Source organism: Ciona robusta, chromosome 12 (genome assembly GCF_009617815.1).
Source record: "Ciona robusta chromosome 12, ASM961781v2".
Lineage (NCBI taxonomy): Eukaryota > Metazoa > Chordata > Ascidiacea > Phlebobranchia > Cionidae > Ciona > Ciona robusta.
The window spans coordinates 2,473,497-2,490,512 of NC_143246.1; the positions used below are offsets into that span (position 1 = coordinate 2,473,497).

A 17,016-nucleotide genomic window follows, 5' to 3' on the forward strand; every position below is an offset into this window, starting at 1 on the left:
ATGAATTATTTTTACGCCACGACTTGAATTATTTTTACGCTACGACTTGAATTTTTTTACGTTACAACTTGAATTATTTTTACGTTACGACTTGAATTATTTTTACGCTACGACTTGAATTATTTTTACGCTATGACTTGAATTAATTTTATATCCGGTAAAATCGCTCATGCGTTTCGAAACACCGGGCGTAAACTATACGGTTGTTTTTAATGCACAACTAATTTTACAGTAGGATAAGGCTAAATGGAGATTCTAATATAAATCTTGTTTTATAATATCGAATATTATGGTGATTAATACTAGCATCAGCAATCAGCTTAGTAATTAGTTAATATAGTATAGTATAGTATATGCTCATGCCTACGAATCTTAAAAGAAACTACATTTATCATACACTATGAGTGGATATGCAGCTCTTAACTGCTAAGTACTATAGCAGAAAATGTCTTAGCGTTTTCTAATTTTCTATAGACCCTGAACGCCGAAAAAGGTGGCTTATTAATTCAAGGAGGAGACCAGAGATAGTGGCTAAGTATTGTTTTCCTCGAAGTTACTTCGATAGGTAATTTTTTACAAAGATACTGTAAGTTTCGTTGCCGGGTGTACTTGCTACGTTAGAGAGCCAAAAGGTAAAATCACGGCAATTTACCAGCAAAACTGCAGCTATAGCTATATATGTTATGAATCATATTTTAATCTTATGCATTTTTGTTTGTATTTTTATAGTTTAAACATATGTTCCTTTATGTTTTTGGTTGGTATACTTGATAGTTTCTGTTTTTTTATTCTTTTATCGGTGGAATGTTCAATAAAAGAAAACCATTTTTACGCGGAGAAGTGTTCGGTTCTTGAAAAATTGCAATATTTAGAGTTTAGACGCCAAAAAAAACAACGGTCGTTATAACATAGATGTTTTCTTTCATACACCTCGTGCCCGCTTATGAGTTACCACGTATGTAACTTTGTGGGTGTGCTTTTTCTCTGTATGGGTGACAATTTAAAAAACCAATTAATGAGCACTGAGTTAGAGAAATTGCTTTTAAATGTCTTGCCCAAGAACACTTTATAGTTGTGTAGAAATGAGTTACCTGTAGATATCCATGGTCGGTGTTTTATCTGCAAAGAGATCTTTAAGAAATTCAGGAGCAGTGAAAGGCCATGTGTGTTGCGTTGAATGAGGAATTTCGAATGTTGTTTGGCTGACACCGGTTTGTTGTCTGATGTTCACTGAACCAAAGTCGGCAAGTTTTAGAACCCTGGATGTTGTAAGAAGAATGTTCTGTGGTTTTATGTCACCATGGATAAAAGCTTTCTTCTTATCGTGGTAGTGCAGGTAACTGATGGCTGATATCAATTCATGCAAGAGTCGAAGTCGCCCAGTCCAAGAAAGAATATTCTGAGTTATGAGGTCATCTAAGTTGCCGCCTTCCATGAATTCCATCACAAGACCCTCCCTTCCAAAAAGTGATGTCACGCCATAGAAGGTGACAATGTGGGGATGCTTTATTCGTTGGAGAATTTTTGCTTCATTTTCAAACCTGTTAGTATTTAGAAATTTTTAAATGTTGCAATTCAAGTTAGCTAGAGAAGCAATAGCTGAGTCGGAATAAAAAGAAAGGGGCCGGATGGGTTGTTGATAGGGGAAATAGAAAAATTAAACATATTTACTTCTAACAAAAAATATCTTACTCTTTTTTAGCATTTTGTATTCCTTCATTGCTTCCAGTGATACGAAACAACTTCAAAGCCACCCTGCCTAGTAATGTGTGATAACAAACTCGAACTTCACCGAAACCCCCTGTTCCAACCACTTTAAAGTTATCATTGTTAAATTCGGTTGGAAATTCACTTGCATCATATTTCATCACCCCCATATTAGCTGGAATATTACGTATAAGCTGTCATCACTGAATTAATGTAGCTTCCTGTGCCTCGTTGTGCAACAGACCAAGTTACAACAACACTTCCCAACAATTCCTATATTATGTCCAAATTTTAAGCAAACTTTTGTCATTTGATTTAATCTGAATAGATAAATTATTATGATTATTACTTGGTAATTCAGTCAAACTCATTATGCTATTTTCTTTTGTCATCACATTGAACGAAAGTACTTTGCAAAGCATCCACAATTATTATCAAAGTTTAGTAACAATTTCTCAAAGTGTAAATACTATACCCAGCGGGCACAGTAACGTAGAAAAGACGTCCTATATAAATTAGTATTGTGTGCACCAGATCCACAATTATTATCAAAGTTTAGTAACAATTTCTCTGCCATGAATATTGTTTCCTCAAAGTTTCATGTTTTGATAGGCTTTTAAAATGTAAAAAATATAGCGAATATTCATTTGTAATGTTACCAGCAATTTTTACTTCAAAGTTTAGTAACAATCTCTCAAAGTGTAAATACTATACCCAGCGGGCACAGTAACGTAGAAAAGACGTCCTATATAAATTAATTTGTATTGTGTGCACCAGATCCACAATTATTATCAAAGTTTAGTAACAATTTCTCTGCCATGAATATTGTTTCCTCAAAGTTTCATGTTTTGATAGGCTTTTAAAATGTAAAAAATATAGCGAATATTCATTTGTAATGTTACCAGCAATTTTTACTTCTTTAAAATAGTTGCGACTTATTATCCGATCATCACTCTTTTTTTTCACAAGTGGGCGCTCTTATTAAGTTTAAAATTTTGAAAAAATACACAAAACCCTTTAAATTGGTAATAAGCGTAAAACAAAATAACTTAAATACTGAAAATACCTTTTTACCTTTATATAAAACACCTAGTAAGAAAATCTGTCCCAAATTAGGTATAGGTTATATACGCTCTTTCGTTCTGTTTACTATTGTCGGCTTTGTGGTGTAGGGGTTTGCGTGCCGTCGGTTAATCTCTTTGTTTCGTTCTTCCCGGTTTCGAGTCCCGCACAGCAGCTTTTTTTGTGTGATTAGCCCGGGTTAGGGGTTTAAGTCTTATGTGTGTTAACTGTAAAATAACTGTTACTGTACCTATACACGTTTTATATGTCACAAAAACGAATGCCTTTTCAAAAGCAACTTCATAATAATTTTAGATATTTGTAAAGTACATGGTTTAGAATACATAACTCAAAATACGTATTCTATGTCGAAAACGCCATGTGAATTTTAAAAGTTCGTTTACTGTCACAGGTTTGTTAGACACAGGCTGTTAAAATGGCCTGGACCTGTCAATACACAACTTGAAATTGTACAGATAAAGCATCTGTCAACACTTTATTTGATTCCCACTACGATACGTTGTGAAAAAAAACACCTAGCACAGACCAGCATTCGTTGCTAACAAAGCCATAGAAGGCCGATGGACCTCTACGTTGCCAACGCTCGTTGCTACGTACGCTACAAGAAGATCATCTTACTTATGGAGAATCCCCTGTTGTGATCAAAGTCATAGAAATCTGGGTTTTCATTTTTCGGCGCAAACCTACCATTGTTTTTATTCATTCTTACGTAATAATTTAAAAAAAGTTTGATTTTATTTTGTATATTTGTCCGGCGCCGTGGTATAGTTGTTAGCGCGCTTGTCTGTAACCCAGAGGTAATGGGTTCAAGGCTCGACGCTACTACCGTTGTTGGCGAATGTGGCCTTGGGAAAGACACTTAACGGGAATTGCTCCAACCACCCAGTGGTCACTAATGTGTTGTTGGCTAAATTATCAGCCATACATAAAAAAATAATAATCACCCACAAAGTAACACACATGGTAACGTAAGCTGGCACGAGGTGTTAAACCTATGGGGGCCCAACCTGGTCAAAATACAACAAGAAAAAAGGCATTTTATGCATTAAGTTGCATTATTTTTATATTACAAGTTGTATTATTTTTAGATCTTAATCTCAAAAAAAAAATTTTACCCTACAACTTGAATTAATTTTACGTTACAACTTGAATTATTTTTACGCTACGACTTGAATTAATTTTACGTTACGACTTGAATTATTTTTACGTTACGACATGAATTATTTTTACGCTACGACTTGAATTATTTTTACGCTACGACTTCAATTTTTTTACGTTACAACTTGAATTATTTTTACGTTACGACTTGAATTATTTTTACGCTACGACTTGAATTATTTTTACGCTATGACTTGAATTAATTTTATATCCGGTAAAATCGCTCATGCGTTTCGAAACACCGGGCGTAAACTATACGGTTGTTTTTAATGCACAACTAATTTTACAGTAGGATAAGGCTAACTGGAGATTCTAATATAAATCTTGTTTTATAATATCGAATATTATGGTGATTAATACTAGCATCAGCAATCAGCTTAGTAATTAGTTAATATAGTATAGTATATGCTCATGCCTACGAATCTTAAAAGAAACTACATTTATCATACACTATGAGTGGATATGCAGCTCTTAACTGCTAAGTACTATAGCAGAAAATGTCTTGGCGTTTTCTAATTTTCTATAGACCCTGAACGCCGAAAAGGGTGGCTTATTAATTCAAGGAGGAGACCAGAAATAGTGGCTAAGTATTGTTTTCCTCGAAGTTACTTCGATAGGTAATTTTTTACAAAGATACTGTAAGTTTCGTTGCCGGGTGTACTTGCTACGTTAGAGAGCCAAAAGGTAAAATCACGGCAATTTACCAGCAAAACTGCAGCTATAGGCTATAGCTATATATGTTATGCATCATATTTTAATGTTATGTATTTTTGTTTGTATTTTTATAGTTTAAACATATGTTCCTTTATGTTTTTGGTTGGTATACTTGATAGTTTCTGTTTTTTTTATTCTTTTATCGGTGGAATGTTCAATAAAAGAAAACCATTTTTACGCGGAGAAGTGTTCGGTTCTTGAAAAATTGCAATATTTAGAGTTTAGACGAATAAACAGCACACAGATACGTTAAAATTGTATGCATTGTGATCCGTAATAGCGGCTACTATGACGTCATAGACTGACAATGGAGTTTTGAAACGCATGAGCGATTTTACCGGATATAAAAATAATTCAAAGTCGTAACGTAAAAATAATTCAAGTCATAACGTAAAATTAATTCAAGTCGTAACGTAAAATTAATTCAAGTCGTAACGTAAAAATAATTCAAGTCGTAGCGTAAAAATAACTCAAGTTGTAACGTAAAAATAATTCAAGTCGTAGCGTAAAAATAATTCAAGTCGTAGCGTAAAAATAATTCAAGTTGTAACGTAAAAATAATTCAAGTCGTAACGTAAAAATAATTCAAGTCGTAGCGTAAAAATAATTCAAGTCGTAACGTAAAAATAATTCAAGTCGTAGCGTAAAAATAATTCAAGTCGTAGCGTAAAAATATTTCAAGTTGTAACGTAAAATTAATTCAAGTTGTAGGGTAAAATTATTTTTTTGTGAGATTAAGATCTAAAAATAATACAACTTGTAATATAAAAATAATGCAACTTAATGCATAAAATGCCTTTTTTCTTGTTGTATTTTGACCAGGTTGGGCCCCCATACAAACCCGTGTTAATGTCGTTCATTCATTCACCATTCATCATCAGCCATTGCCTGCTAAACGAAATCATACCCTTTCCTGGGTATTTTTCTCTGTTTTTATTGTATATTCAAGTTAGTGGTCACTAATGTGTTGTTGGCTAAATTATCAGCCATACATAAAAAAATACAAAAAAAATAATGATCACCCACAAAGTAACACACATGGTAACGTAAGCTGGCACGAGGTGTTAAACCCGTGTTAATGTCGTTCATTCATTCACCATTCATCATCAGCCATTGCCTGCTAAACGAAATCATACCCTTTCCTGGGTATTTTTCTCTGTTTTTATTGTATATTCAAGTTAAAACGATGGAATGTAATTTTAAGCTTCACGCTAAAAAGATCAGGATAACAGGCGGTATCACATTTGTGTGTGAATGCTTTGTCACGTGTCGGCCGATAATCACACTCTCCCATTGCTAGCGTTTTACTGCCCCAAAAAACAATTTTTTTCGTGCCTGCAAGTCAAATAAGTCAAAAATTACGCTACTCGGATCTTTTCTAAATTTTAAAAATTATCAGTTTTCAGTTTCTTTATCACAAAAACTTGTATAACAAAGCAACCAATTCTGCACTGGATAGATAACCTAAACTACCGCTAACTTCGAGCCACCAATCCTGGAACACCAGTGCACTGAATGAACCCTGCTATAGAATTACTATAAAAATGGATACCATAATGGCACGCAAATTAAAGCAACTTATCTTGTATTTTCTGAACGGCTAGTCGGTATATTTAAATCCCGTTCCACATCGCCTTCAAAAATTTCAATATAAACCGTCATATCCTGTTTAGGGATACTATAATTTAAGGATACTACTACTATTATGGGCACGCGCAACTTTCCGTTGTTTTTTCTAAACGGCTGGTCGGTATATTTGAAATCCAGTCCTACATCGTCCTCAAAAAGTTTACCGACATCCTCATAGGCGCCTAAGTTTTAAAAAGTCAGGATACCCATTAAAGTTAAACAAATATTTTATACGATGTCGAATGTTTGATAAATACGTAACGTAATTGCAGCATGTATAATGGTTTGTTTGTGAGTTACAGCAGCGATACTTGTATATCGGTGATACGTTTTAGACAAACTATTCAAACATTTCGTGGCGTTATCAATGCGTTTTGCATAACTACGCGGCAGAAGGAGAAGAAAATTCCGAAGGCGTCCGAAAAAGTGCGAATTCTCGTATATCCTGTGACGTCATAAAAGCGTGGCGGCATGCTGTTTGATCGGCGTACGAATGCGAACGTCCTTCAGGGCTGATTGGAGCTAGTATATTTCTAGTTATTTTTGTGGTTTAGCTGAAATTTCTGGTACATAAAACGAAATATAAAATAGAAAAACGAATTTTATGAACAAAAAACAAACAAAACACGAAGAAAATTACCAGTACTTAATCACAATAAAATGCTCATTTAAACGCTGTTTTTCGATAATTTGAAGCATTGTGTGTAATGTAGCAAATGTGTTACTTCGTACAGTAGTTTTATTATGAAAGCATCCACCAAATCTTGCGTGTCGACAATGTTGCCCTGGTGCACATTTAGGGTGCAAACGTCATTCAGTCTTTGCTCGCTCATTGTTGATCTGAAGTAAGTTTTAATTCGACGCAAAGCGCTAAATGAGCGCTCGGCTTCACAACTGGAGCATGGCAATGTGAAATACACACGAAGGAGCTGTGTTAGATTTGGGGTTAGTAACGAAATCGCTTCATTCTGAAGAAGAAATTCTGCCATTTGTGACGTGGTTGAAATACTGCTTGATTTAGCAGATATATACCGTTTTAAAATTTGTATCTCTTCCTTCAGAGAAGCAGGCGAGATTACGTCATGGTAAAATGTTTCGACTTTCTCTATGTTTCCTGAATCACCCTCTCCCAACAAAACAGCCTCGATATCGGATAAAAATGATAAGTCACCAGAAGGATATCTGGCCAAGATAGCTTCAGATGTCTTTTGGAACAATTCAATGTATATTTGGGTAAAATATTCCACGGGGCAACTTGGCATACGCATCGTATCTCTACTTCGACGGCCAGAGGCGCGGGGAACTGAGGGCAACTGTAACTTTATTTGCCGGCTGCTTTCAATACAAGCATTATAAAAACTGGTCGCCTCATGTATGTTGTTGTGTCCTGACAATGCCACCAACAACCCTTCTATTAAACGCCTGCATCGATCAACTGTCATAGCAGACACTGCACTTGTACGTGAATGGGATGGATGAGTCTAAGAATTTCTTTTATCAACATCAACATAAAATATACTTGAAAGTCCTCCAGGTCCAATAGCAATGGTCGGGCAGCTCCTTTAGTAATTGCAGCTTTTGATGGATCTTTTACTACGTCATCCAGCCAGTCAAGAATATTCTCATATTCTGCCACAAACGTCTCGATAGATGGAAGACGTAGAACCCAGCGGGTAGGACATAAAAGACGCAATGACCTATTGGTGTGGTGCGTCTCGTTGCCCAGAGAAAATTCTTTGAAGGAAGCCAAACGCCTCGGCGAAGATTTAATATAAAATATAATTTACAACACTTGTAAGCATTGACAAAGCCGTTTTCGCGTGGCAATTTGCCTGTAATGCATCCTGTACAACATCTTTGGATATATTATCTTCATTCTTTGTTGAACACCGCTGATACATCCTCGCATGTTTGCCGCTCCGTCATATGATTGGCCAACACAGTTCTTTAAGTCTAAACCACAAGCAATGACTCCATTTTCTATTATCCCACACAAGGTTAACGCATCTCGGTGTTAGCTGGTTTCAAAGAAACCAAGAAATGCCTCATAAATTTCAAACTTTTCCGTCACATAACGAACACAAACAGAAACTTGCTCTTTGCGACTCACATCAGTGGTTTCGTCTGCTATAACTCCAAAGTATTTTGCGTCTTTAACTGACGAAACAACACTCTGCCGAACTTTATCGGCCACCATTCCTAGGATTTCATTCTGAAGGTCGTGTCCAAACCATTTAGCTTTTCCGCGAACGTACAACCAATCGTGTACTTCATCGTTGTGTTGCGACGACAGTCTCATGACATTAAACAAATTTGATTTGTCATCGGTGTGCCCACGAAGAGCTAATCCTTGTTAAGAAAGAAAAATAATGGAGTCAAAGATGGCATCAAGAGCAAGACGATTTTTTCTTAGTCGTTCTTCTGTTTTTGTGTCTAATGCCAACCGAGTACGATCCTGTTGTCGATGCATAAGGACTGCCTTTTTGCACTCACGATTGAGTGCACTTTCATCGTGCTTTGCAAAAGCCTTTACAGCACGTCTCCAAGCGTTAAACCCATTTATCCAAGTGTGCTATTTAGTTATTATAGCATTACGAGATTTATTTGTTATAAGTTTTCCTTCCACCGCTTCAGTACACAAACCACATGTCACGACATCTCTTCGTTCGTCATAGGCAATCCAAGGAAATTGCAAAGTCCAATTTACTTTGAACTTTCCACCATCGTTTTTCGTAGGGGTGTTGGTGCAGACGTAGAAGGTTCGTTATCTAAACATACTTGCCTGGATACTTCTGGTGTTGCCAAAACACAAATACTTGGGGGAGAGAGACATGGTTCTGAAATGTCCGGCAAAGTTGGTGCTTCGTGGCGATGACGGGTCGTATTTTTTTCGAAAAAAGAAGAAATTGCTGGCTGAAGCTTCCTTTTTCTTGTTTTATCCATTTTACGTATGCGCTTAGTTCAGACGACGTAGGCGAAATTTTGTAAAATATGTATATATATGATTTTTAAAGCTCCATCAAAGAAGAAATTGCTGGCTGAAGCTTCCTTTTTCTTGTTTTATCCATTTTACGTATGCGCTTAGTTCAGACGACGTAGGCGAAATTTCGTAAAATATGTATATATATGATTTTTAAAGCTCCATTAGTGACGATACACATTAAAATGCAAGGTTGGCATTTCAAAAAAGTTACGATTTCTTTGTTTTTTATTGGTAGTTAGTTTTTAATTGTTCCGTAAACGTGCGTAAGGTTATACATTACGTAACAATCTACCATATATACACGTAGAAATACTACGATATAATACGAGAGCTGCGCGCTTGTTCGTGGCTTGGTTAGTCCGAAGCACGTTGATTTTGTAAAGCGGATTTGCCACATTTAATGATATATGCGATTAATTCAGGGTACTCCTGGGTAATCTCGATTTTAGCAGGGTACTTATTTTGTACCCTGCGTACCCAGGTTAGGCGCCAGTGGACATCCTATTCGAGGATAGCATAATTGCACGCAAATTAGAGAAGCAACTTTCCGTTGAATTTCTGAACGGCTCGTGGGTATTATTTAAATCCTGTTCCGCATCGTCTTCAAAAATTTCAACATAAACCGTCATTGTTCCGCATCGTCTTCAAAAATTTCAACAAGCTTTTTATCGTGATGCACTAGACCGTGATGAGGGATGAAATATTCCACCTCATTGTGATTAAGATGCATTTACACTTTTTTTTAAACTTGAACTTTCACATTTCGTACATACAGTTATTATTTTAGCAATTTATGCGAACCAAATGTAAGAAAGAAATCAAATGGCTGCTTCCTGAAAGACAAAGTAGCATCTACATAATTTGTCACTTTCTTTCTAAATAGTCACATTTTCTTGTCTTAACAAAACATGTTCACAGATAAACCATAGGCACCATAGATGAAACACTTCACCTAATTGTGATCAACATGCATTTACAATTTTTTTAAACTGCACGTTTTAAAATACTCCACCTGATTGTGATTAAGATGCACTTACACTTTTATAAAACTGCAACTTTCACATTTCTTTAATTTCATAAACATTTTTGGATACACATCTTTGAACATTCGATTCAAAAGATCAGTCATGTCCTCCTATAGCTTATCCCAAAAACGTATATAAGTACAGACAGCACTGTAGTCCTGTTTTCTTATTGGCTTATCCTAAAAATTTAAAGTGGTGGACAGCACAGTCACAATCAAAATAACATGCCACAAATATATATAAACTTCCCAAGTAGTGCAAAATGTATTTGCCCATTGATCCATGAAGTTCGTTTGTGTCATGTTTAACCGTACCCTCATAAGTTACATGAAATTCTTTGGCGGCCTCATCATACAAATTAATGTTAAATTTTCGCCCGCAGTCTGTAAATTTGCACATCCCTGTGCAGTGAAACACACCTTTCACCGCGCACGTTTTGTTCCAGTGCTGATTTTTAAAAGTAAAGACACAAAAAGGGTTGCTCTCCGCCAAACCGCGTCTAAATAAATCAGTCCAGTCAGAATACCGAATACGAAAATTACTTACTGAACTTCGGACATTCTCCCATTCAACTGAAGATAAGGTAAAAACAGCAGTATTAACTAAATTACCACAAGACCAGAAGTCACCTGATTCCATACGAGCTTCGTCCTCGTCTCCACTAATCGTTACCTGGTCCGACAATACCTGTGATTTTAGAGATGAAACATCTGATATTGGCGACGGAGCTGCATCGTATTCATCTTGCACTGGCGACGGAGCTGCATCGTATTCATCTTGTTGGTCGGACGTCACCACATCGGTGGATGTTGTCCTGTTGAAGAAACGAACGCAACTCGGCATTATGTGTTTTGCAAAAGTACTTAAGCTTAAGCATCCCGCTTTTCAAATCACTTTTCGACAGTTTCCTATTTCACAATGTCGAAAGAAGTGCCTGCCAAGATGATGCACATGACGAGTCAAACTTTCCTATCGATTTTAAGGCGTTAATTACATCATCCAAATTAATGTTTCATTGTTTAGTTATTCAGGAGCACTATTACATTTCAAAGTTTGTCTGGTGCAAGATTCAATAAATATGTTTTTATGACATATATTAATAGTCATTTTAAAAGATCTTAATTGATGAACAATGCTGTAAAAAAATGAACCGTGTCGTTGTACATACACTTTAACAATTCTAAGCATATTAGACACACAACTGTATATTTACTGTTATAATTTTGTTATAAAAACATTTATGTGGATTAATATGTACTGTTTTTGCGTTCGTGCAAATAAAATATATAAACACGAAATTCGAGTAATTAATACTCTCCGCAATATTTAACATCCATCCCCGCACTTTTTTGAAGAAAATGAAGTTTCATTTTTTAGGTATTACGTAGCGCTATAACATATTCGAAGCTGGATCGGGAGAAAATTCCATAAATATATTTTTATGACGAATATTAATATTCAGTTATAAAAAAAATTATATTAATTATTTTTTCGATGGGGATAACATCCTAGTGACCTACATAGATGTATGCGTAAGTTAAATTTTCGCGAAAAAAATCGAAAAATTAATATTTATATGATTCAAGTTATGACCATACTTGTTTGTATTCTGAACCCTTCCCCGCACTTTTTTGAAGAAAATGATGTTTCATTTTTTAGGCATTACGTAGCGCTATAACGTATTCGAAGCTTGATCGGGAGAAAATTCTATAAATATGTTTTTATGACGAATATTAATATTCAGTTATAAAAAAAGTTGAAACTAATTTCTTTTTTGATGGGGATAACATGCTTGTGACCTACATAGATGTATGCGTGAGTTATATTTCCGCAAAAAAATCGAAAATATAATATTTATATAATTCGAGTTATGATCATACTTTTTTATATTTAACATCTATTCCCGCACTTTTTTAAAGAAAATAATGTTTCATTTTGTAGCTATTACGTAGCGCTATAACATATTCGAAGCTGGATCGGGAGAAAATTCTATAAATATGTTTTTATGACGAATATTAATATTCATAATTAATGTTTTTTCGAGTTTTTTTATGTTTTATTTTAGAATCGGTACCGCTGGGGTCTAGTTAGTAGAGGTGTCCGGAGTCAGAAATTTTGGACTCCTGCTCCAATCCGACTCCGAAACTTTTGACTCCGACTCCGCTCCTGCTCCGAAAAAAAATTGTTTGTTTATTTAATGCAAAACTATGTTATGAAAACACAAGTCTGGTACATTATGTACATAAATTCAGATTTATTTGAACACAAGTAACAACAGTAAACTTTATAAAACACAAGTAACAACAGTATTAAAAGAACATTTATAATAAAAGTGTGGCATTTTAAAAATAACAATTATAAAACTTATAAATTAATTGTTTTCTGCACTGTTTAAAACAATAAGTGAATCTAGTGAAGAAGCATAATTGGGACCTCTTTTTGGAAACAGTATTCCCACAAAAACTAAATGCCCTTTCACTAGACGCACTTGATGCTGGTATACTTAGAACACCGAGAGGCACTCGGCTTAGATTTGGGAATTTGGTTGTCACAGTTTTGCTTTTCCAGAACTGCAGAATGTTGAATTGTGTATCAGTTTGGAAATCTTCAATATAGGAATCCTCAAATGTTGTTCTTGTGTACAAATCCACTTCATCGCCATCATCATGTACAGCAGGCTCTTCTCCTTGTCCTTGCCAATCCAGAAAGTTGTCTTCTACACCACTTCTCTTCTTTTTTGTTGGAGGTTGATTATATGCATGATCAACATGACTTCGTGTTGGTACGTGGTGACCATGAAGAAAATGAGTATTGATCAAGTCTTTGACTAATCTATGTATTCTTTTCTTCTGCGGTGAAAGGAATTAAAAATTTGAACTTGGGGTTAAGGAAAAGGCCGACATAATGAATATCTGTGATTTCAAATTTTTGTTTTAAACAGATTCGTCCTCGGTTCTTCAAATATTTCATAATACCCGTATCGTTTGGTGCAGTTATTAGGTTTCTTTCTAAAGTGCTATAACATAAGAAGACTGACTGAATGGTGGGATACTTGTCCCCTTCGAGAGTCAGAGATATATCTAAAAATGGCTTTAAAAAATGTACCAGTGTCTCCACAACAAGCCAATCAATTCCATCCAATCTTTCTTGAAGACCACCACTGCTCATTAGAGATATGATGTCTGACTTATTTTTTAACACAGATTCCAGCATGGTGTATGTTGAATTCAATCTAGTTTCATTGCTTTGCTTGATACTTGTGTTTAATTTCAGATTTAATCCAGATTTCTTGTAGTATGCCGCCAGCTTTTTAACTGCCACGACGGTGGTTCTTATTAGTACTTCAAATGTTTCATTGGGTGACAAATCTGAAATGCTGCTGGAGGATTGTAGTTGCAGTGTATGTCGCAGTGCTGTTGCTAGCATGTGGCAACTACAGGGAATTCTGTGGAAAGACATAAGAGCATTTTTTATATTTGCCCCATTATCTGTCACAAAATATATGTGGCTTGCAAACTCTTGTACAGAAAATCCCAACATTGTGGAGATTGATTCAATAGCCTTTCTTATGTTTTCACCACATTTTTTACCATCAGTAAATTCGGAAACTGTCAACACTTGCGACTTTAAACATCCATTAAGCATAAAATGTACTGTTAGTGACAGAAAATGACGACACTTCATGTCTGTCCACATATCAGTAGTGACTGATATAATTCCATACTCTTTGATTGCTTCTTTGATTTGTTCTACTAATATTTCTTTAATTGTTTTGGCTTTTGCATCAGCATGGCGCTTTAAAGTGTTCCTGGAAGGTAATAGGTTTTTACTGCTAAATATACCATGTTTTGCTGTAAGTTCTATGCAAGAAGTAATGAGACTTTGCAATCCTTTTCCTTCGATTGCACTAAAAGGGTGCATATCAACCGATACAAATCTTAAAGCAGCTTCCTCAATCTTCTGTTTAAAAACAGCAGGAACTTTATTTGAAGTAGTAGCAAAAGATGTCATCTTTAGCTGATTAGGTCGATTGGCCGCCTTTATCTGACCACAGCTGAACACATGGTGTTTTAGGTGGGTGGTTCCACTTGTTTTTCTTTCGTGTTTTAGAATTTTGTTGCATAATTTACATAGCACAAATCCAGAGTACGAATCATTTTCTTTTTTAATCAGAAGTACAAAGCTTTTCCAAACTTCACTTCTCCGGCTGTCGCATTTTCTTTCTACTAATTTATTGGCTTCGTATAACTTTAAAATCTCAACTCGCTCGTTCTCCATTTTGCGAATAATAACTTCTGCTCGTAACTCCTACTTCACTATCCTGCTCTGCCTTTTTAAAATACAGTAAAATCTTTAAATGACAGACAGCGCTTAATGAGGCTATAATGGTCATCATTCTACTCCCATGCCTAGCGTAACAATGAGATAAGTTTCGTCACAATTCCCTGAAGGAATTGAACAATAAAGTCTCAGCCGGTTTAAATCCCATGAGATTAAGGAAATTTAGCAAAATTTACTGCGTATGTATGAAATTCCGTTAAGAAGGCATATTTAAACCCGAATCCGGCTCCGCTCCGGCTCCTGTTTATTTTAATTTTTTACGACTCCAGCTCCGCTCCGGCTAGGCCAAATGTAGCCGGAGTAGGACTCCGGCTCCTGTAGGAGTCCGACTCCGGCTAGTGGACACCTCTACTAGTTAGTACAGTGTCCAAATTTTAGGTTGGTGGCAACAGTAGAAGGTATCGAAAATGGCCGCTAGAATATCTGTATTCTAGGATCACCTTGGTCACGAGTTAGGAGTTTAAGTTTTATGAGTGTAAACTGTAAAACTTTACTGTTAGTAAACGAAGGTGGAACCAAGAAACACCCGCGCCGCATCTTATCCCCCACAAGGGCTTCATCACGTTTTTTGACTTTTAGGATTTTCGAGTTCGATTGACAATAACTGTTGCAACTTTGTATGCTAGACTTTTCAAAAAACTCTTTGACATAAGTAAAATAAACAGTTGCGACTTATTATCCGAATATCACTCTCTTATTAAGTTAAAAAATTTGAAAAAATACATAAAGAAACACTTTAAATTGGTAATAAGTGTAGAAAACAAATTACTTAAATACTGAAAATACATAAAACACTAGTATTCCCAAATTAGGTAGGTTATATACGCTCTTTCGTTCTTTTTAGTGTCGTCGGTTTCGTTCTTACCGGGTTCGAGTCCCGCACAGTGCAATACGTTTTTTTAAGTGTGATTAGCACGAGTTAGGGGTTTAAGTTTTATATGTGTGTAAACTGTAAAAAACTTACTGTTAGTAAACGATTTCTTATAAAAAAAAATGAAAAAATACATAAAGAAACACTTTAAATTGGTAATAACAAATTACTTAAATACTGAAAATACATGTTTAAGTTTTATATGTGTGTAAACTGTAAAAAACTTACTGTTAGTAAACGATTTCTTATAAAAAAAAATGAAAAAATACATAAAGAAACACTTTAAATTGGTAATAACAAATTACTTAAATACTGAAAATACATGTTTAAGTTTTATATGTGTGTAAACTGTAAAAAACTTACTGTTAGTAAACGATTTCTTATAAAAAAAAAATGAAAAAATACATAAAGAAACACTTTAAATTGGTAATAACAAATTACTTAAATACTGAAAATACATAAAACACTAGTATTCCCAAATTAGGTAGGTTATATACGCTCTTTCGTTCTTTTTAGTGTCGTCGGTTTCGTTCTTACCGGGTTCGAGTTCCGCACAGTGCAATACGTTTTTTTAGTGGGATTAGCACGAGTTAGGGGTGTAAACTGTAAAACTTACTGTTAGTTCACTAACACGTTTTATATGTCACAAATACGACGATGCTTGACGTTTTATATGTCACAAAAACGAGGTTTTTTCAAAGTCCCCAGACAATGTTAAAAAAATGAGCGCCCACTTGCGAAAAAAAACTAGTGATATTCGGATAATAAGTCGCATGTGAAATAAACAGCCTTGAATTGTGATGCCGTAGCGTAAATACTTTTTTTAATACATTATCTTGCTTGCTTGTCGACTAGGACATTCGGAGTGAATTAGTTCGACTGCTATCGTGTGAATAAAAATGTATCGCCGTTTTCCATCTGTGTTACTTCTGGGACTTGGAAATCTCGAGAACGTATTATTGTGAGGTGCCCAGTATCATTTTTCTCTTCTCTTTGGTGCGATTTGCGTGGCTGAATCTTTAAAATAATTCAATGAAAAATAAAATAACCTAAAAAACTTTTTAAAATAATTCCATGAAAAATAATAACCTTACATTATTATCGTAACTTTGATATATGGGAAACATTATTGTCGTAACTTTGATATATGGGAAACAGAGTTGCAATATATGTTGACTACGTTAGTCACGCAGACCTATATCTAACCTTGAAGTTATACGTTGGGTAGCTACCATGCATGGGGCAGTTCTGGTATTGTCGTAGCTTTGATATATGAGAAACAAAGTTGCAAATAGTTGTACGTAGTCACGCAGACAGGGGCAATAAAAAGGGGCCGGGCGAAAGTCTTACTGACTTTATACACGCTGGCTCTCTGTCTCGACGAACGACTGACCCTAAACGGCAACCTAAATACAGGCGCAAGTAATAAAATCACGATTCTATTGTCTTGCGGTTAAACTTATTTTGCGCCAACGCAGCATATATATATATGAACACTGCGAAAA

The 17,016-nt window shown here is 35.4% G+C and overlaps 1 protein-coding gene, 1 long non-coding RNA gene and 1 pseudogene across 2 annotated transcripts; 1 reads left to right on the top strand and 2 right to left on the bottom strand.

The window, feature by feature from the left end:
* Positions 1 to 1,087: 1,087 nt before the first annotated feature.
* Positions 1,088 to 2,034, bottom strand: LOC149726440 (uncharacterized). Its single transcript, XM_089890746.1, has 2 exons — positions 1,693 to 2,034; positions 1,088 to 1,541 (listed from the first exon to the last, which is right to left on the bottom strand). Exons 1-2 carry the CDS (start codon positions 1,875 to 1,877, stop codon positions 1,088 to 1,090), a joined length of 639 nt encoding a protein of 212 aa, XP_089746872.1. The 5' UTR covers positions 1,878 to 2,034.
* Positions 2,035 to 6,831: 4,797 nt separating this feature from the next.
* LOC149726441 (zinc finger MYM-type protein 1-like) lies at positions 6,832 to 8,737 on the bottom strand (annotated as a pseudogene).
* Positions 8,738 to 10,710: 1,973 nt separating this feature from the next.
* On the top strand, positions 10,711 to 11,625 carry LOC149726442 (uncharacterized). The gene is made up of 2 exons (XR_016386149.1): positions 10,711 to 10,882; positions 10,999 to 11,625. It is a non-coding gene; the product is annotated as an uncharacterized LOC149726442 (long non-coding RNA).
* Positions 11,626 to 17,016: the final 5,391 nt, after the last annotated feature.

Coding starts and splice junctions, on each gene's coding strand:
- LOC149726440 (XM_089890746.1), bottom strand. CDS start 1,877: ATGGGGGTGATGAAATATGATGCAAGTGAATTTCCAACCGAATTTAAC. Junction 1,542..1,692: donor ATACAAAATGCTAAAAAAGA/GTAAGATATTTT, acceptor AAATACTAACAG/GTTTGAAAATGAAGCAAAAA.